The 21,836-nt window shown below is 42.8% G+C and overlaps 1 protein-coding gene across 8 annotated transcripts in view; it reads left to right on the top strand.

The window, feature by feature from the left end:
- Positions 1-21,836, top strand: part of HECW2 (HECT, C2 and WW domain containing E3 ubiquitin protein ligase 2) — a 264,005-nt gene that overhangs the window by 154,165 nt on the left and 88,004 nt on the right. For all 8 annotated transcript variants that reach the window (XR_014785285.1, XR_014785282.1, XR_014785281.1 and 5 more), the window contains 3 exons: positions 3,481-3,650; positions 12,050-12,192; positions 17,737-17,837. Coding sequence is in view for 5 of the 8 variants with exons in the window: in XM_084816460.1 (XP_084672586.1) it covers positions 3,481-3,650; positions 12,050-12,192; positions 17,737-17,837 (414 nt within the window). In the remaining 3 variants the exon portion in view is untranslated. The remainder of the gene's footprint in view (positions 1-3,480; positions 3,651-12,049; positions 12,193-17,736; positions 17,838-21,836) is intronic.

Genomic DNA, 21,836 nt, shown 5'->3' with positions numbered 1-21,836 from the left:
CCACTCGCTCGAGACCCTGGTGGGTGGCTGGAATGCCGCAATCACTGGGGCATTAGATCAGGTGGCTCCGAAACGCCCTCTCCCCCTGAACAGGGCTCGGACTGCACCATGGTTCAATCCGCGGTTATGAGCTCTGAAACAGGAGGTGAGACGGCTAGAGCGCCGGTGGCGGAAGTCTCGCTCCAAAGACGATCAGACACGGGCTAGAGCTGTATCTTCAGCCTATCACGTGGCGGTGAAGGCAGCAAAAAAGGAATATTATGCTGCCTCTATCGCATCTGCAGAGTGCTGTCCCAGGAGGCTGTTCCAAGTGGTCCGGAGCCTGGTTGGTCCTGTGGCTCCTGAACCACTGGAGCATTCTAAGGCCTCCTGTGAGGCCTTGGCAAGGCACTTTGCAGATAAAATTGATCAGATTAGGTGTGTTACTCTGCACTCTGTGGATACAGTTAGTGAGCAAGAGGCGGCCTGTGGCAAACCGGTTTTGTGGGATCGGTTCCAGCTTCTTCCTCCTGATGAAGTGGACAAGGTGCTTTCATCTGTAAGGCTGACCACCTGCTTACCTGATCCTTGCCCATCGTGGCTCATTATGGGCTGCAGAGAGAGACTGGGTGAGGGGATCAGGGCAGTGGTGAACGCCTCCCTTGAGGAGGGAGTGATGCCATCAGCCCTCAAGGAGGCAGTGATAAGACCGCTCTTAAAGAAGCCCTCCTTGGATCCTCAAGTTTTGAACAACTTTCGCCCAATCTCAAATCTGCCATTTGAGGAGGGCTCTGGATAGGGGTGAATGTTCCTTCCTTGTTCTCCTCGACCTCTCAACAGCTTTCGATACTGTTGACCATGGTATCCTCCTGGACCGCCTGGAGGGGTTGGGCATTGGAGACACTGTATTGCAGTGGTTCCGGTCCTTCCTCTCCAGCAGGTACCAGAGGGTAGCACTGGGAGAGGAGGTTTCGGACCCGTGGCCACTCACTTGTGGGGTGCCACAGGGTTCTATCCTCTCCCCGATGCTATTTAACATCTATGTGAAGCCGCTGGGGGCTATCATCAGAAGGTTTGGGGTGCTGTGTCATCAATACCTCTCATTCAAATCTTCACCAAGGTTGGCCGTAGAATCCCTGTCCAAATGTCTGGAGACGGTGAGTGGCTGGATGGGGAGGAATAAGCTGAAGCTGAACCCTGACAAGACTGAGGTACTTTTTGTGGGAGACAAGAGGAGGCTGGGGGATGTTGACCTGGTGTTGAATGGGGTACGGCTACCCTTGAAAGACCAGGTCCGCAGCCTGGGGGTCATTTTGGACTCCCAGCTGTCCATGGAGGCTCAGGTGTCAGCTGTGAGCCGGACAGTGCTGTATCAACTCCATCTGATACGGCGGCTGCGCCCCTTCCTTCCCGACCATCTGCTCCCATCGGTAGTACATGCCCTGGTCTCCTCTCGTTTAGACTACTGTAATGCGCTCTACGTGGGGTTATCCTTGAAGACGGTTCAGAAGCTGCAGCTGGTACAGAACGCGGCGGCTCGCTGATTAAAGGCAGCCGCTGGCAAGATCACATCACTCCAGTGCTGAAGGAGTTGCATTGGTTACCAGTTGTTTTCTGGGCCAAATTCAAGGTGTTGGTTTTGACCTTTAAAACCCTATATGGTTCTGGCCCAGCCTATCTCAAGGAGTGCCTCCAGCAGCACCAGACAGGCCGCTTAACAAGATCAGCCTCGGATGGCCTTCTCTCGGTCCCATCAGCCAGGACAGCTAGACTGGTGGGGACGAGGGAGAGGGCGTTTTCTGTAGTGGCCCCCACTCTGTGGAACTCCCTCCCTAGGGAACTCCGTCATGCCCCCTCTTTAATGAGCTTCCGTCATGCATTAAAAACGTGGTTGTTCAGGCAGCCATTTGGGGTGGGTTAGGGTATTTTAGAAAACGTTTTTACTGTAGAATTTTATTCTTTTAAACTGTTTTATTGTATGTTGTACATCGCCCAGAGTGGCTGGGTGACCAGCCAGATGGGCGATTAATAAATTTAATAATTATTATTATTATTATCTTGGACTGACAGCACTCCTCCTTATGTTAATTTGCTTTTTGGTCCTGGTTTGCAAAGTGTTTAAGGGCTCAGTTCTGTGGGATGTGCCCTGGAGTAAAGGAAGGTGGGACCCCTGGGCTCTACTAGCCTCCTTGATCCGCTGCCACCACCTCTCCAAGCTAGCTCAGCCAAACTCAGGAGGAACCCCCAACCTCCTCCCAACCTTGGGAGGAAAACAGTAGCCACTGAATTTAGCACTGACCCAGGAAAGAAATAACAGCAGTAGTCTGAGGTAGGTATTTATTTACAAATTAAGGGGGATGGGGATGGGACGAGAAACAAGACAAAGTAGAATTCAGAATTCCCCCAAGTACCAGTTTCCTGTTTGGAAACCCAACATTGAATAAAGCAATAAGAGACTCCCTGACCTAGCTACTCACAACTTGTGGTAGGATCCTTTGTCATAGCCAGCATTCCAGCACCTTCCACCTGAGCCAAATGAAAACCAGAGGACAAAAGAAGGATGTCCGCTTGTCTCTTTTATCTAGTCACTGCCCAGCTACTTTTGTCCCCCCTCCTTTCTCTCAAGGAGGATGAGCTGGGTTTTTCACACCTCTCCAGCTGTGCTGGCCCTTTGGCAGGCCGAGCTGGTTTATGACCTTGAGTTCTGATAAGACCTCCGGCCTGGCGCCTTCAGTCCTGGGATGGCCCACATTTCCTCCTCCCTTAAGGTGGCCTAAATGGCAGAACTTCCTGCAGGATCCTACTCCCTCCTACCATAAAACAGTAAAACCGCAACCTAAAATCATGCAATGCAAAGTTCACCCTTTCCCACCATATCTTCAGCCCCATGAGGCCTTCTCCTTGACACCTGGGTGCTTGTAAGCCTCTGAACTTGGAGGCCTTGTGCCTCCCGCTTTGCATTTTAGCTAGATGTGCAATTTCACCCGTCTACCAAGGGGAGGGGGAGGGGAGTGTGGTTTCCAGGCTCCCGGCTCAGAGCCCCGTCTACAAGCTTCAAGGCAGGAAACGGAACAATCCTGTGTCCCCGCAGATGCTGTCTGGGGGACATAGAATTGCTCCCTAAATCTGTCACCAAATTCTTCTGTGTTCAGTAAAATTGTGCTCGTAAACTACTGTGGAAAATGATATATAAATGAACAGGCACAACCCAATTTTGGGCTTCTTTTCAGACTCGGTTGTTATAGTGGCTGATCATTCTGAATAGATTTGACATGCATCCCGATCACTAGTGTGCCCATAAAAACTTTATGTAGCTTTTCAACAACATACAAACCTGATGCATTTTCTATAGCTAGGTAATAGATATGTAAGAAGCAGAGTGCTACATTGTCAGAACGCTTGATGAAAAATGAAGGCATTTGAAAAAGGAATGCTTGATGTATTTTCTGTTTTCCTTTCCTTTCCTTCCCACCCACCCACCCCAACTTCTGTCTTTTTAAGATATTAGGGCAGTTGGACTTAAAAAAGGAATGTTCTTCAATCCTGATCCTTACTTAAAGATGTCCATTCAGCCTGGAAAAAAGAGCACGTTTCCTACATTTGCCCACCATGGCCAGGAAAGGCGGTCTACTATCATCAGTAACACAACTAATCCTGTTTGGCACAGAGAGGTAATGGATGGCTTTTAAGAAACCTTTCAGTTCCTGGTGTTAAAGTAGTGCAGCAGTCTGGTGCAGTACTCATGGAAGATAAGGCTATCGATGGCTGCTAGTTCTGATGGCTATACTAGTGCTAGTATAGTCCATTATGAGAAGCGGTGTGCTTATGTACGCCAGTTGCTGGGGAACAAAAATGGGAGGGTGCCATTGCACTTACATCTTACATGTGGGCTTCTGAGTGGGGCAGCTGGTTGACCACTGTGTGAACAGAATGCTAGACTAGATTGACCTTGGTCTGATCCAGCAGGGCTCTTCTTAGGTCCAGATGTTCTTACGATGTTTTCCTGCTCAGGAAACTGCCTGCTTTGCTACCTGCTTCTGCCTGCTAAGCCTTTTTGCTGGTAATTTAAGTTGACATAGGAACTATTCTTACCCTTCTTGGGTAAGAATATTGATCATCTGGACTTTTGCTTATTTATCCAAACCATGCTGCTCTCAGCCATTGATCACATACTTCTGGAAATGCTAAGAACAAATTTTTAATGGGCAGCTATTTTCACAACGTAACCAGGGACATTGCTAGGTCCTTAAAAGATCTGGGGCACAGGCCCATAACACAAATTGGCGCTCTCTCTCTCTCTCTCTCTCTCTCCCCCCGAGTCTAAGCACACCTCTAATGTGTGTGTGTGGTGTGTGTGCATGTGGTGTGCTTGCATGTCTGTGTGTATAGATTACATACATACATAAGAAGTATGCACTGACCCCCCACCCCACGTCAACTCAAACCCTGATTCAGCGTTGTGGAAAACATCATGCTTCTGCTCAGGCCAATTTGTAGTCGGACCACTTCAGCTCAACACCAAACCTGAGTCAATGCTGTTGACTACCATGGGAAATTAGAAAAAAACTGTAATGTTTTTCTCTTGGTCAGAACTGGATGATAATTTCAGGAATAGTAGCCCCAAAGAAGGGGATTGCACCTGCCCAACTTCAGAAAAACAGGTGCATGGTTTATATTTTTATTTTCTTTTAAAGGGAGGTACTGGGAACGTTTTTATTACATGGAAGAATTGGATAAAAATTTCAGGATTAATTGCCCCATCGGAGGAGATTATGTCTGCCAAATTTCAGAATGATAGCCACAAGGGCTTTTGGGCAAAGGTGGCCTTGACATTTTGAGGTCTCCAAAAGAGGACATACTTGTCTCCCTATTTTCCTTGTGGACCATTGTTCTGAAAATTACCGACAGCCTAGAGTTCTCCCTCAGTAAGCAACCAGCAAAGTTTCAGAAGGATAGGTGCAGCAGTTCATGTGGAAGGGGAGTTCTCCAATTTGAGAGAGGGAGTGATTTGCTTTCCCTTCCATTCACCCCTTCCCCAATAGTTTTTGGGTAAATTTGTATGAAAATACACAGTCATTAGAGGTGTCCCCCAGGCAAGAAACCTGCAATGTTTCTGAAGGTTATACATGCATGCAACTTTAGAATTACTAGAATGTATTTACATTTCACCAATGTTAGCAGCAGGGGAACATGGGTGGGAAGATGCTATTGCGCTCATGTCCTGCTTGTGAGTTTCCCGTGGGCATCTGGTTGGCCACTGTGTGAACAGAATGCTGGACTAGATGGACCTTGGTCTGATGCAGCACGGCTCTTCTTATGTTCTTAAATATAGAATGCCTCTGAGCATATGTACAATGCTTTTCTTTCACCTCTGAGCACTTACATTCTCGCCCTATCAGTTCTATTCCCCTCCATGCAACCGTCCCTCCACATCCTACTATCCTCCAACAACTCTTCATAAAAACAGATGTCTTGCTTTGTGCAACTCTCCTCTACCTCCTTCTTGCTATGCACGAGCTCTCATTTTATCATCCTCCCCAAAACTTCGTTTGTGCCAAGACTTTACCAGGATTCAGCCAGTGAGTCTGTTTTCAAAACTAGGGCTATGTTATGGAGAAACTCTGAGCATGTACTAAATGCCTTTTCCTCATCACAGAAGCTAGAGTTCATGCAAAAAAAGAAGTCACAAATGACAAAACATACATAGGACTAGCTGAAAGGGTAGTCAATTCATTAGACAGAATTGTGTAGGCACTGTATTAAGCCTGCAGTATCATGCTCACAACTCAGAACTTATTTCTGAGTAAACATGCAGAATATCAAGGGGCAACCCCCACTGCAAAAGTAACTTGTTCTGGAATCCTGTGCATGCTTTCCTGAGGGTAAGCCTCATTAAACATTATGTGACTTCTGGGTAGGCATACATGGTTGTTCAGTTGTTAAGTCGTGTCCGACTCTTCGTGACCCCATGGACCATAGCACGCTAGGCCTTCCTGTCCTCCTCTCTCTCCCGGAGTGTGCTCAAGTTCATATTCATTACATCGGTGATGCTATCTAGCCATCTCATCCTCTGCCGTCCCCTTCTCCTTTTGCTTTCAATCTTTCCCAGCATCAGGGTCTTTTCCAGTGACTTTTCTCTTTGCAGTAGGTGGCCAAAATATTTGAGCTTCAGCTTCAGTAGCTGTCCTTCCATTGAGCACTCAGGGTTGATTTCCTTTAGGATGGACTGATTTGACCTCCTTGCAGTCCAGGGGACTCATAAGAGTCTTCTCTAGCACCACAGTTCAAAAGCATAAATTCTTCTGTGCTCAGCCTTCCTTATAGTCCAGCTCTCACAGCCATACATTACTACTGGGAAAACCATAGCTTTGATTATACGGACCTTTGTCAGCAAGGTGATGTCTCTGCTTCTTACTATGCTGTCTAGGTTGGCCATAGCTTTCCTCCCAAGGAGCAAGCGTCTTTTAATTTCATGGCTACAGTCACCATCTGCGGTGATCTTGGAGCCCAAGAAAATAAAATCTGTCACTGTTTCCATTTCTTCCCCTTCTCTGTGCCAGAAAGTGATGGGGCCAGATGCCATGATCTTAGTTTTTGTAATGTTGAGTTTCAAACCAGCTTTTGCATTCTCCACTTTCACCCTCAACAAGAGGCTCTTTAGATCCTCTTTGCTTTCTGCCATTAGGGTGGTATCATCTGCGTATCTGAGGTTGTTGATAATTCTCCCGGCAATCTTAATTCCGACCTGTGATTCATCCAACCCGGCGTTTGTCATGATGTACTCTGCATATAAGTTAAATAAGCAGGGTGACAATATGCAGCCTTGTCATACTCCTTTCCCAATTTTGAACCAGTCGGTTGTTCCATGTCTGGTTCTTACTGTTGCTTCTTGACCCTCGTACAGGTTTCTCAGGAGACAGGTAAGGTGGTCTGGTAGTCCCATCTCTTTCAGAATTTGCCAGAGTTTGTTGTGATCCACACAATCAAAGGCTTTAGTGTAGTCAATGAAGCAGAAATAGACGTTCTTCTGGAATTCTATGGCTTTCTCTATGATCCAGCAAATGTTGGCAATTTGATCTCTAGTTCCTCTGCCTCTTCAAAACCCAGCTTGTACTTCCGGTAGTTCTCGGTTCACATACTGCTGAAGCCTAGCTTGTAGGATTTTGAGCATCACCTTGCTGGCGTGTGAAATGAGCGCAATTGTACGGTAGTTTGAACACTCTTTGGCATTGCCCTTCTTTGGAATTGGAATGTAAACTGACCTTTTCCAGTCTTGTGGCCATTGTTGAGTGTTCCAAATTTGTTGGCATATTGAGTGCAGCACTTTAACAGCATCATCTTTTAGGATCTTAAATAGCTCAGCTGGAATACTGTCATCTCCGCTAGCTTTGCTGTTAGTGTAGGCATACATAGGATTGCATAAATTAGCAATATTTATCTCCCCTCCTCTTAAAAAACAAACCAAAACCTCCTATTTTTAATTAAAGCTTTCTGTTCAAAGCAACATAGTAAGCTGCCTTATACTGAGTCAGACCCTGGATCCATCTAGCCCAGTATCGTTGACTGGCAGCAGCAGCTCCCCAGAGATTCAGGCAGGATTCTTTCCTAGCCCTACCTGGAGATGCTGGGGTTTGAACCTAGGACCTTCTGAATACCAAGCATGTGTTCTACCACTGAGCTACAGCCCTTCCTATTGCTGTATAATGGCAAGTGACAAGCAAAACAGCCCCAGTTTGTTTCTCTGCAACCACATGAACCCGCTGTTCTCAAAGACTTGAGTGAGGAGAAGGAGAGAAACCAGCCTTCTTCTCTTTTTGTATAAAGTCAAATACAGTTCAGAACTTCTCATGCCACTGAAGAGAATTCTCTTTAAGAATTCCCCAAATTATGCTCTGGGTGGAATAAAGAAGAGAAAGAAAGAACAGGATAAGGGAGGGAAGAAGAAAAGAAGAATGGTTATTGGAAATGCAGGGGGGGGGGTAGAGAGAATCCCCTAAGCGAGGTGGCTTCTTTCAGAGAGGTAGTACTTCAGAGGAATTTAGGAGGCTGTGGAGGATTTGTAAGGATCACATGTACTTAAATTAACTTTATGAGGTGAGGTGGCTGAGGGCTTTTTCTAGCTTTTTTAAAACTCTAGAACCTATTTAAAAGCCCCAGCAGTTCCTCAGTCATGACGCCACATAGTCCTAACCCTCCTTTTGGAATAATTTGAGTCCTACAGCTATTTAGGAGAAATTAAAGTGGAGGGAGAGAAAGAAGTTTGTGGAGGCTGATTGGATCCTTTGCTGTACTGAAGTGACTAAACTTCTGTAGAAGCCCAAGGTTCCAGTTTGGGGCAGTAAAATCAGATGCGGTGTGAAATACCAGTATTTTACATGGCACTCTTTTTTCCCTTCCTTCTCCCTCTTCAAAATTTCATTGCAAGCAAGCTCCCAACAGTGGGCACGTAAGAGCAGAAAAGGGGGGGGGGTGCACCTCAAAAAAACCCTACACCAGAGATTAGGGATAGTGACCTCTCTAATGGTCACTTTAAACACCTTTTGATTAGGATTTCTAATCCCCTGGTTTGACAGTTTTTCCTTTTTCTTTTAGTCTTTGAGGAAAGGAAACTTTACACATGGCTAGCACAGAAGCCACTGGACCTGTCTGAAGTTTGGCAGGCTCTGTCAACTCCATGGGGGCTGCCAGGTCCCTAACTTCCATGCATGTATGTGGAAACACAAAAAAATTATAGTTCTTTGCTTTGACAGATATTCTTGAAAATCGCAAATTTTACCTGTGACTCGCACAAAAGCCACTGGATCTAGCTGCCTGAAATTGGGCAGGTTCAATCATCTCCATAGGGGCTACCAGGTCTCCAGATGTCATGTATTTATGATACAAACTAAAAAAGTGATGGCTGCTTCTTATTTTCCAATGCAAGTCAATGGGAAAATGTAAAAACGTGGCAATAAGGACAACTCAGAAGATCCGGGGCACAGCTCAAAAAGATCTAGGGCCTGTGCTCAGGTGAGCCCTCTTTTTCACAACGCCCTTGATTGTAACTTTCTATTCCAGGGGCCTAACTAGACATTATATGCAAACACAAATACATGCACTGCAGCAACTACCGCCACCGCCTCCATTTTTTTTCCTTCAGGAAAAGCTACATCAGTAGGAGACGATTTGGAGCAGAAAGTCATGGGAGAGGGACATGATGCAGTCTTAGGCAATTCAGTGATCCACAAGATCCGTTCCCTCTCTCTCAGTATGATACTAGGAACCTATACCATGGTGGCAGTGTCATCCAGAGCTTTTAGGAATAGTCTAGACTACATATGATCTAAAACAAACTATAGTACAGAATGTCTTGCAGGGCTGGGCAACTTGTGGCCCACCAGATGTTTTGGCCTATAACTCCCATCATTCCTCACAACTGGTTATACTGGCTAGGGCTGATGGGTGTTGTAGGCCAAAAGATCTGGAGAGCCACAGGTTGCCCACCCCTGGCAAGGTGGCAGTACCAAGGATTCCCTGTGGTTTCCTACATCGTCTTCCCTAGGTATCGGGCTGGGGGGTCTTTCCAGCTGAGCTGTGGAGAAATCCTCCTTGGCTTGCTGCTGCTCAACTTTAAAGCAGCTTTGCAAGCCACACATGCCCCCAGTATCTCCTTAACTGTAACAAAATTTCCTCTTCCAACGACAGTGGAAAGCATGTCCTCTGAGCAGTGGGGCCACCATTCTTTCTGCTACTCCCAGCCAGCTTCATCTGCTTCGTTATGGCCAGAACTACCAGGCACACTTTCCCCAGTATACAACTGTGCCATGACAGTCTTAGTTGCCAGTACTGGGGCTTCCTTTTTCAACGTCAGTGATCTATATGTGTGCGCACACATACACACTCAGATGCGCACGCTCTGCTTTAGTGCTCTCGGAGCCATTCCCCCACACACATACAGTATAGTTCACCAATTTTTAGATATACACAATAAGATTGTGCAAAGTCATCTTTGGACATTATAGTATATTGCAGAAGTGCAAGGTTCTGAGGGCTATGCTAGAAATAGGTAGGAGGGCCATGTCTCATTCACCTAATAGTTGCATTCAGTTAACATAACGTTCACACACTGTGCTTTTTCTACAATATCTGTATTCCAAACCTTCAAAAAGTATTTTTCTAAGAAGTCAGACCTTGAAAAATCTTTCCGTATTTTATCAGCATATTCTTAAGCTTTTTGCCTGCAGCTGTGACGATCGAGAAACTTTCAGTATGATGATTTAAACTATAAATATAATAAAAGCCTGTTGTCTATACAGAACTACTGTGACAGCAATCTATCATCAGTCCTCATGATTGTATTCTAGCTTAGCCAAGAATATAGATTTTGCCTTCTAATTCGTTTAGAAAGTAGGCTAATTGGATTATCTTTTCTTAAAATGAAACTCTCTTCTTCCATTGTCCTGCAGCATCTTCCGGTGGCTTATTTCTGAAGTGATGATTCATTTAATTGGAACACATGCTATTTCCTCTTGCTCTAGGTCCTTCTTTGTGACAAAAACCTAACACTGCGAGTTCATGGGGCTGCTTATGTGTGCCTGAAATTTATTCTGTTTTTCCCACTGTGATTGTCTTAATGGAATATTGGATCCTAAAATGGACTGACTGTGGTGTAGTGATTAGTGTGGTGTAGTGGTTAGAGTGTTGAACTTGGACTGGAGGGATCTGGGTTCAAGCCATGACACTCACTGGATAACTTTGGGCCAGCCACTGACTGTCATTGTAACCTACCTCACAGGGTTGTTGTGAGGATAAAATGGAGAGGGGGAGGACCATGTATACTGCTTTGGGCTCCTTGGAGGAACAGGTAGGATATAAATGTAATAACTAAATAACTAAATATAAATGTGTAAATTTTGTTAATGACAGGCCACCTAAAATAAGCCTGTTCAAAAAGGATCAAATGGGGATTTTTTTATCCAATTACTGAAATGGTTTCCTGTCCAATAAGTTGAGGGCTCAAAGTTCAGTGAACCTGGAAGTTCTTAGGTGAGAGAAGGGGAAATAAAATAGAAGTAATAGTGGGGAAAGGACAGGAGCTGTGGGGTGGTGGGGGTGGTGGTTGGAGAGGGACACTGGAGGTGGTCAGGAGCTTAGGAAATCTGGAAAAATCCATTGAATCCCCTGTGGGGAGTTTTTCAGACTGAGACCAGCAGCAGAAGACTAAAGCAAGCTCTAAAAGATTCTCTGAGAGAAGGCTTCTAGCTCGAGTCCAGGGTCAGGAAAAAATATGTGCTTACAGCAGTATCTTATGATTGACCCATACAAGGGGTTTAAACTTTGGAAGAGAAGGTGGTCAAGCTTCTGGGCCCCACCTCCCTCCTCCTTCATCCCTTACCTGAAAGGGATTCCATTTGTTCCTCCCCGTCTTGTCATCCTCTTGAATCAGCCAAGGTTTCCATCTAATATTTTTAGGCAATGGCATATTCACAACTGTGCATAGTGTGTGGACTTAGTTGTATCTAGGTAGAGTCAGGAGTTTCTTGTGGCTGTTCTGTTCTTGTTGGAGAGAGACAATAAAGTTCTTTACTGAAGTATCCTTTCCAAGACTTCCATGGCATACATGATGCCTTTATAAGGTAACCTTGGAGAAGATACCATGTCAGCTTAAAATAACCAACCTCTTCTTTTGTTGGTGATGTCACTGAATACGTTGTTACGCTGACAAGATAGAGCGGTCTGCATGCATGCTTTTAGTCTCCCTTAGTCTCAGTCCAGAGGAGATGAAGCTTGCAAAACATGCCATGCATAAAATGTTCCATATAGGAACTGTTTTCTAAGGAATTATAGAATCCATGCTTATGAGAGGACTATGTCAGAGAGTGTTTTTCATTTTTTTCTGCTTCAAAAAACAATGTTGTGCAGTTACCCATGCTTATCTCCATGCAGCATGTGTGGAATGCTGGATTTTGGCCGCTCATCTTCAGATATCTGTGTAGCAGTAACGTTTTTAAGGTGCCGTTGAACAAATCAGAGGTGCTATATTTGATCCTCAGTGCTTGTGATATGAAATGATTTTTTTTTTCCTTTGCAGAAATATTCTTTTGTAGCACTTCTAACTGATGTCTTGGAAATTGAAATCAAAGATAAGTTTGCCAAGAGTCGTCCTATCATCAAGCGCTTTCTTGGGAAGCTCACTATACCAGTTCAGAGACTGTTGGAAAGGCATGCAATAGGGTAAACAACTATGCTTTTATTGTTCATTTAAATTAGTCAGGAGGAAAAGGAAGTTTCCCTTTCCCTAACAAAACTTAAATATACTAATAATTGATTGCTTTACCAGAAAGTTAATCCCATTTGTAATCTTATAATTTGATTTGAATTTATTTTGTCTCAAAGTCTACGTTTGTCTCTTGCATAAACTATCTCGCTCTTTCTCTCAGTATCCCCAGGTATCATTTGTTTACAACAACTCAAAATTGTTTTTCTTTGTCTCAAAATATGTTGAGTTGTAAGGCACAGGTTCATACAGTAGTGTGCAAATTTATTTAGAACATTTGGGGTCTTATTTTTCATTCAGTTCGAATACTTCATCTTATACTTTTATTAATAAGAAAGATGCAACTAATTTCAGGACAACATTAATATATTCATGGATCCCATGCTCACTGTATATATTTATGAACTTTTTGCCACCTTTACATTATATTCTTTTGTCAACAGTCTAATAAATCTGTAAGGTTCATTTGATTCTTACATAACGGGCAATGAAGAGGTAGTGCATTAATAAATCCTAGCTGATGTCAGATGTTAATATATAGTAAGAGACTAATTGACTTTATAGTCAAGATGTCTGGTGATGGAAAGTATGTATATGGTGAAGACTTGCTATAAATATTGTATATCAGGCTGGGAATGATTTTATGTTGAGTTTGATATGCCATACATATAATTTATGATATCATATTATATTGTAGGGGCAGGGGGAAGAACATAGAAATTAAGAGGAAAGTAAACATAGTATGTAGCAGAGGTCTTGCAATACAGAGTATGAAATACAGTACCTACAGTATCTTGATAAATGGTAGCATCAGCAGTCACATATGTGGACGCACTAGTTACAATGCAGCTAATTAAGGGCACAATCTCATGCATGTTTAGGCAGAAGTAAGTCCTACAATTCCCAGCATCCTCCAGCCAGCCATGCTGGCTGGGGGATGCTGGGAGTTGTAGGATTTATTTTTGTCTAAACATGCATAGGTTTGTTCCCTAAGTCCATTAAGGGCTTCCATAGCTTGCCTGCTAACTGTAGCATCAACATACAAAGGACCTCACAGTGGATTGGTGCTACAGTGCCTGGTTTGGTGTTGCCGTTGCTGTGCTGCTTGTGCCATTCCTATTTCTGTTGAGCTATATTCATCAGTGGGATCAGTGTAGTCCCTGTATGGCTTGTGAAAGGGGTGGGCAGAAGGTAGATCTCTGGATGATTTGCAGTTGAACTACTAAGATTCCTGATACCCAGTTATTTAAAAATAGTAACAAAATGACTCCCCACCCACCCTAAATTATATGGCTGAAGTGAAATGAAGAAAGCTTGGGGTCACCAGGAATGGGTTTTTGTGTGGAAGGACTGTGAGTTTAATTCAGTTCTAGTACCCAAAACAAATTCCTGGGCTCAGAATTCTTTAATTCTGAGTGTGTATCTTTTGTACCAGACTCCACTTGGTGGGTCTTGGGGCTCTACTAAAAACTAAAGTAGATCCTGCCAGCCTGAACTCTGGCTTGTGAGTATCAGGGATGCTGTTTCAGCATGTTTGATGCATACAGTACTATCTGGGAACACCTCTAAGACTCCCACTGTGTCTTAAGGAGTTGCTGGATTGTGTACAGTAAATACACCAGGAATTTATGTATTATCAGCTTTCATCCAGACCTATAAAGGAGAAATCCCTGGTGGATGGGGCCAAATAGGTATACAGTCCAGAACCGTTGAACCCAAAAGGTCTCTTGTTTTTGGCTTCAACTGGATGTTGATTATTCCAACTTGAAATACTTTATTTCATACATTCCTTCTGTAGAACCTGACCCAGTGCATTCTGAAGTTCATGGAACACTTTCAATTGACTGTAATAGGCATCCAATCAGGTTGATCATACAGATTTTTTTAAGTGCCTGACCTCAATTCTGTGACATTTCTAGTTCATCACGGTGTTGTCATGCTCTTGCATGACTATCAAGAATAAAATCAGCTTGTAAACAAATGGCCTCCTTTTTCACAGATTTTCCCACCAAAATAACACGTTGCATAAATGGAGAAAGACAAATTCAGTTTGAAAACAATTGTCAGCTTTTTCCAAGGTGGTGTTGATGCAGGTAAGAAAAATACATTGCAGATTTGACAAGATAGATCAGGTTATTTTGGCTGTGCTTAGCCCACAACAGGAGAGTCCCATGGGGTCAATCAGCAGTTTTTAAGGCTTCTAAAACATACAATATTCTTCTTCAAACATGGGTCAGTGTCTCAAGAGTAAAAACTATATTCCCATGACATTCTGATTTTTTTTTAAAAATATCATTTTAGTACTATGTTGTTTTTCTGTAGTAATTTGATTCCAATCTGAAATTCAAAAATTGTGATATGCTAGTCTGATAGAGGTGTTTTTAATAAATTTGCACACTGCTGGATGCTAGAATATCATCTTTACCATTTTAGGCATGTTTTGAGATGTTGTTTAATTGCTCACATGCTTTTAAAAGACCCAGAATGTTCACCTCCCTCTCTTATTCTTATAGTATTGTTGTTGGCTAGAATGTTGTTATGGCCCAGAAGCTGCTCTGGATGACTTCTCCCAGCATAATTCTTTTAACCTTCAAATACTCATGAATAAGACATGACTAGATTCAGTCCCAGAGCTGATGCTTTCTTTAGAGAGATGGTAAGGGGCTCCTTGGATATCCACAAGCAGGAGGTTCTCTTCAAGTACTGAATAGGGATGGGAGAACCATGGATGTTGGAGCTTGCCAAAATGCTCCAAACTTCATTTCAAAGCTCGGTTCAGCTTGCACACACAGCTGTTTGCGATCTGTTTGGTTTTTTGAATTCATTTGAATGGGAAAAGGGCACATTTCAAATGGGGAAAGTGCACATTTTTCAGAAGTTTGCATTTTTCTAATGCAAATGTGTTCAGGGTTGTGCATGAGGCTTTGTCAAATGATTTGTGAACTGAAATAAATTCTTGTATATCCCTAGTACTGAACAATTAGGGCTAGTTTACAGCCCTAGTTTATGGCTGCCATTTGTAGGTTACTTTGAAATTTCACGTTGGGTGACATGTCTCCAACCCACTGCAAATACCGAAAAAGAAGGATTTGTGGTAGCACAGAGAAAATATCCTAGTTCATATAGTACGTCTGTGTACAAAAATTGTTTACCTGGCAGTGGCAGCAGTCTCCTGGGGTGACTGAGAGCAGCCTCTGTGATGGCAGTAATATATAAACCAACCTTTACTGTGACCCCAGCATTCATGCAAGTCATATGAATGGAACAGTGAGGGCTTAAACAACCCACTAAAGAAGTAGCAGGTTCTCAGATTGTCAGCCATAGTTTTCACTGAGGTTTGTATGTGAAGTTATGTTTTGATGAGACTTCATTTTGAATGCTTGAGGGAGATTTCCTGTGACAAACATTGAGAGACCATCAGAATTGAAAGGACTTCTTAAATGGCTTGGCATTTTGCTAAGTCAGGGATGCTCCCTAAACCTTGAATTAAATAAAAATATGTCTGAGTTTTCTTGCCTATCAAAATCACTGGAAGTCATGCATGTGATAAAAGCTATAATAAATACACATTAAAAAACTTGTTGAATTCAGATCCCCATAATAAAATAATGCTGTGTTGTGGTCAGCTGAGGAAAGAATATAAATACTGTTGTTAGAGCCACTAGGGGGCAAAACGTTTCCACAAACCAAGATTTTGTAACTTTTGAGGTATGCACCTTTTTTTTCTTATTTAAAGAATAACTGGTAGTTAAAGGAAAAGCCTGGTAGCCTGATTTATCTTGATCTCCATTACCTGGCAATCAAGGCTGCACACTTTTAGTCATAGAATCATGGAATCATAGAATAGCAGGGTTGGAAGGGGCCTACAAGGCCATCGAGTCCAACCCCCTGCTCAATGCAGGAATCCAAGTCAGAGCATCCCTGTCGGATGGCTGTCCAGCCTCGTCTTGAACGCCTCCAGTGTGGGAGAGCCCACCAGTGACTGGTGTAGTCCTGTGACTGTTTTCCTATGTTGCTAAGAACCTGGGAAGTTAAAAGTAGCGCTGCGCTGAATGTTCAAGCTTGAACATTTTTGTCACAAACATGGCTTTGGAGGGATCTGAAATGTTCGCTAAACTCTTCACCCTCAATCTTACCTTTCTCATGTCTGTTTACTCCTGTTTGCTACTCCTCCTGGCTGCTGCTTTGGCACCTTTTCATTAAACAAACTCTTCCTGCTGGCTATGTGATCCCATACAATCAGGGATCACATAGCTAGTGTGGTGATATCGTGGAAGGGGAAGAGGAAATGCATTAGACCATTGCTGAGGCAACCAGACTGATGCTCCCTGTCTTGCCATGCTGTGCTGGCTGGCAGTAAAACTTACAATTTAGCACAGCAAGACAGGTGCCCCTGATCCAGTGATAGAGATTCGCATATTGAATCAGGCTTCTGTGTGCCTGTCACTTATTGGATCAGCATCTACAGTGTAACTCAGATATGCATACAAAGGCATATCTGCATGTGGATGTTGTCTGTCTTCAGTGCATTGCTTTCAATGGGATGAGCATCTGGATATAGATCTCCATTCACATCCAAATGTGTATTCCATTGAAAGGAATACAAAACTACAAATAACCGCACACAGATGTGCATTTGGATGTGGATCCCAATCTAGCAAGCAATAGGTAAAGATGGCTGAGCTCTCCCAACCTCACCTCAGGTTAATTCGGAAATTACCCTCCTCCCAAATCAGAATATCTTGGTAATTTTTCTGAGCTGATTCAAGGGGCTCAGAAAATGACCCACCTGTCTCTGCTACCTTCCCCATTCCCTATCACCCTCACCACCCAAACAAACTCACCTGTTCCCTTTCTTTACTTTATGTTAATTCAGCAGCAATGTGAGCAGCAAAGGTGCACAGGGAGAAGAGAGGAGTGAGATGTAGTTCTCCCAGGGGCTTCTGCAAAAGAAAAGGAGGGAGCATGCTTTTGGGGTGAATATGGTGGAAAATTGGTTTTGGTGACAGGGGAGGGTGGTAGAGACAGGTGGGGAAAGCCAGGAATTTTCTTTCAGGCCTTTAAAAGGTCACCTCTTGTTTTGAGCCCCTGAAGTTTATTTCTGAGTCTGAGTTCAGACAATATCACTGTGACAATAACAGTGATAAATACTCAATTGCCTGCTTCCCTGAGTTGCTCTCCTTAGTTGGATCCGGGTATCGCTCTTGCTGCACTGTACTGCACTGACAGGGTTTTTGTTGTGGGGTGGGTGGGGTTTTTTTGCGAATTAGTACACCACAGTGAAACAAGGAGCCTTGGCCTGGTTGCTTTGGTCTGTTCCCTTCTCCCCGCAAACAGTTTTGTACTCTTCTGCACCTCACAAAAATCAGCAAAAAGGGGTGGTACTTTTGGTGGTGTGTGAAACTGTTTGCGAAAATTGTTCCCTCGTTTTGGCTCAGCTCTGGTTAAAACATTTTAAAAGTTACAAAAACATAAGATAGCTCTTTTTTCCCCCTTTGCAGAGACCAAATTCTCAGCTATAACCTTGGTCGAAGGCTTCCTGCTGACCATGTAAGTGGCTGTCTTCAATTCAAGGTAGAGATTACATCTTCTATTCATGAAGGTGAGATTTTACAACAACTATATGCATATTTGCTGTTGGGTAGAAGGCATTTCAAGTTTGGATGATATGGGGCAGTACCCAGTCAGACACTAGTGCCAACATAAACTACATTGCATTAGCATAAGGGACCAATAGTGTTAGCTGTTGCAGTGGGTTTTTTGTGCCAGCTAACACTGTTTGCATTATGCTAGAGGTCTCTTATGCTAGTGCAAAGTAATTTACATTGATGCTAGTGTCGATTGGATACTGCTCGTGACTTTTTACAGAGTCTTGAGCCACAGTTTTTTTTATTCAGAGTACAGAGTTTTTTTTATTCAGAGTTCAGGGGTTTAGTGAGTATAGCAGCAGTAGTACATAACAGATGTATCATTATCCCCCAACCCAAATTGGCCAGGGAAACAAAAGAAGGGAGAAAAGGAGAAAGACAAAAGCAGAACTTGATGTGTGTCAAGAAAAATCAGTTCTCTCCATGCTATATCCAGCCTACCTTCTCAGCTTGAATTCTTTCACTTGTCTCTAAAGGGGTGTTCACACTTTATACTGAACGTGCATTCACACTGTATCTATGGTTGTCCAGATGGTTTTGAGAATGTATCTACATGCATTCATACCTGATTTGTACCCAGGTACTAGAACCCTACTTAATCCAGGGAACAGATTATGTTCCTGAGTTGAATTAATACACATAAAGTTGTGTGAACTGATTAATGCATGTTCATTTTATATAACCATGTAAAGTGTAGCCCCCTGCAGGATGCCTGGAGAATGATGCTTTTTGGCTCTGAGGAGCTGCTATAGGAGATTCTGAGAAGAAATTTTTGTGAGGAAATTATGAGGGAGAGTGGACAATTTGAGAGGGGAAAGAGATTGGGGAGACCACAGGGAGAATGAGTGAATAAGAATCACCAAGCAGAGAAGACACTGAAGGAGAGAACGGAATACACTCGCACAGCATTCATCCAGCAGCATTGATACCAAAGCGTGACAGGCTGAGGCCCACAGCTCTATTCCAGGAGATAGATCTGAGATGAGAGACTCTTAAGTGCCCACAAGTGGATAGCCTTTTTATTGAACTCCATCCCCTCCTATTTTTGGTTTGTTTAGAGACTTATCTTAAATTGGATAGTCATCTAAATTGTTCCTATTGCTTCCTTCCCTCTTTCCCCCTCCTTATTAAGTACATCCTTGTCAGCAAATATTTTTTTCTTACATTAGCATTTTTACTCAATTTTCAAAATTTCAGAATACTGTTTTGGTGGGTAGATAATGTTTTTAAAAAATGTATACAACTGGACTGCATACCTTAAGGCTTATTACTCTAGATCTACCAGACCAGTTTTGCTCCGTTTTGTTTTAAACTGAAGCTTGAGTAGTGTAGACAAGCAGAAAATTTTGAAACTGCAAAGAAGTTCAAAACTCAAGCTTTGGGCAGCTTGGGAAGGGCGAGGGATGAGGCAAAGGGGAGTTTAATGAACACTCAGGGTAATGCATATGCATGTAATGTAACATGTGGCACAGTGTGTGTATGTGTGTAATGATGCTTACTCCTGTGAGCTCTTAGGGTGTTTGACCAATGAAAGGACAGGCACAGGATGTTGGGAAAGGAGGTGAAGTAAAGTCAGTTTGGTGACAGTCAGAGGAGGAGGAAGAGAAGCTGAGGAGAAAGAGCAGAAAGGACACCAGAGAGAGAAGAGAGATAAACAAAGGACGAAAACAGATAAATAATCGCAAGGGAAACGGGCAAACATATTTTCATCCAATCATTCTCAGACTACTAGCCCCCATGGTGGCATGGGATTTACACTAGTATTTATAATGGTTTAGGTAGAACTAGTAACTTTTCCAGAGAGCATAATTCTATGCAAACCCCACTGAGCACACTATTCTATGTATAGTAGTACTTTTATGAGCAATTGCTTAAATTGAAAAAAAAAAAGCAATCCGTTTACTGAAGATCCAAAAATCTTTATATCTTTCTTAATCAAGAAGCTTGAATATTGCAACAGCAGTGAGATTTTACAATATTCTGTCACATATTTTTCCAGGTGAAGGAATGCCCTTTGAAGGGCAAAAGGATATTGTGCTATTGCCCAGAAACCCCTGTATGAACACATGTGCACTCCATTAAATGGGAATAATCTATGAGCGTTACAGATTATCAGTCTGTACACATATTAAACGTTATGTGTGAATAATTATACAAGTGTACAGAACAATCTGTGGACATGCATTGAATGTGACATGTGAACCCTCCTTCACTGGCTGAACACCCTCTTACGTCCTTCCAAATTATCTCCCACCAAGACTATAGACAGAGAGATACAGAGCTACATCGTTTCTTTTACAATCTCATATATCCTTCCTCTTTGAGATGCCAGTTTACAGGGAATCCTATTAATTTTCATTTGTCTTTTGCTTTTTCATTAATGGCTCCTGTGTTGAAGGTTTCTTTACAGTCCCTTTTAATTTAACTTTCCTCCATTAATATGTAGACACTCATACCTTTTGAAATTGACAATGGACTGCTTTATTATATTTATTTATTTTACTGTTAATTTTAATTAAAAGTACTTCTATGATCATAGTCTGACCTTTCTTCATTTCATTAGCAATTAATGTTTTACCAGGTACATTATAATCAGATTGCATTCTTGATGTATTTAGCATCTTTTGATTTATGTCAAGAACAACTCTCCATGCTGCCTGAGTTCCCATTGTGAATAAAGCTCCCAAATCCTGAAGCAGGATTCTTTCTTTCTTTCTTTCTTTCTTTCTTTCTTTCTTTACTCTGTAAACTACCGTGTACCATGATGGTGCTGTCTTAATATATGAATTAATAACAAGATCTTAAATCCACATGTGCTAAAGATCCACCTGCACGTACTAGTGTTAGATCCACATACACTAAAACAATATTCACCTGCTATTCATTTCATGGTAGATGGTAGCTCTGTTCATAAGGAAAACTACAGCTGATAACAGGACCTTTGATCTCTTTTCTAAGCGCTACAGTACAGAATGTGACCACAGTTTGTGGTTTCCTTGTTTTTTCAAGCAGTGTTTCTGTTCATATTTTGTAAAGGCTCACACCCATATTGCTACATCAGTGTGTGATTGTGTGCTAATTTCACATACAAGATCATGTGTTTTAAAAACAAGTTACTGACCCAGTGCGCATGATTGCTAGCCACAGCGGGTTGTGGTGGGTGTCAGCTGCCATTGTGAATATTCAAGCTGTGGTAGTTGCTTCGGCTTATCATGATGTGTGAACCCTATTGCCATGGGTAACAGGCTACCCAGAACCCATGGGCTGCAGTAGGGTTCTGGGGTGGCTTGTTAACTAGGATTCCATGTAGGAGGTTTAACATCATGAAAACATTGTTTTAGCAAGGGCTGTAATTACTGTTTATATTTTTCCCACTGATGAGGACCAGTTTGGTCGGAACACGTTTGGGATATAGGCATTGTATATTTGTACAACCTGTTTGATTTGGAAATCAGTGTTGCACCTATGTACATGTAATACATTGCTGGACTGCTAATCAGTTGGTTTATACTTTGTGTGAAATATCAGTATTTATACAAAAATTTGCTAAATTTTTACACGCATAATTTCCCTTAAACCTATTTTGTTTTGTTAACTACAGCAACAAGCCACTCTGCCTGGTCTTGCACATCATGATAAGCCACTGCGATTGCCCACCATTGCTTGAATATTCACAATGGCAACTGGCACTTAAGCCATGGTGGGCACGAGCAATATTGTGAACTGGCCCACCGCTATCTTCCTTGCTCACGATGCATGTACTAGAAAAAACTGGCAACATGCAGGAATATATGTAATGAGTATATTTCAAAAGATTAGTGGGTTGTTCTCTTTTTAATGTTACTGTGAAAGGAAGCTCCAGTGGATCAATGTGCTTCATGCTTCCCCCCCCCCATCATAATATTTTATTTTTATTTTCTCCTTCCTCAGAACTGGTGGAGCACAGAGTTCAA

Source organism: Heloderma suspectum, chromosome 1 (genome assembly GCF_057233095.1).
Source record: "Heloderma suspectum isolate Gila_16-S chromosome 1, 16-S_ref, whole genome shotgun sequence".
Taxonomy (NCBI): domain Eukaryota; kingdom Metazoa; phylum Chordata; class Lepidosauria; order Squamata; family Helodermatidae; genus Heloderma; species Heloderma suspectum.
Note: the sequence above shows the minus strand (reverse complement) of the source record. Positions and strands in the feature narration are given on the sequence as shown.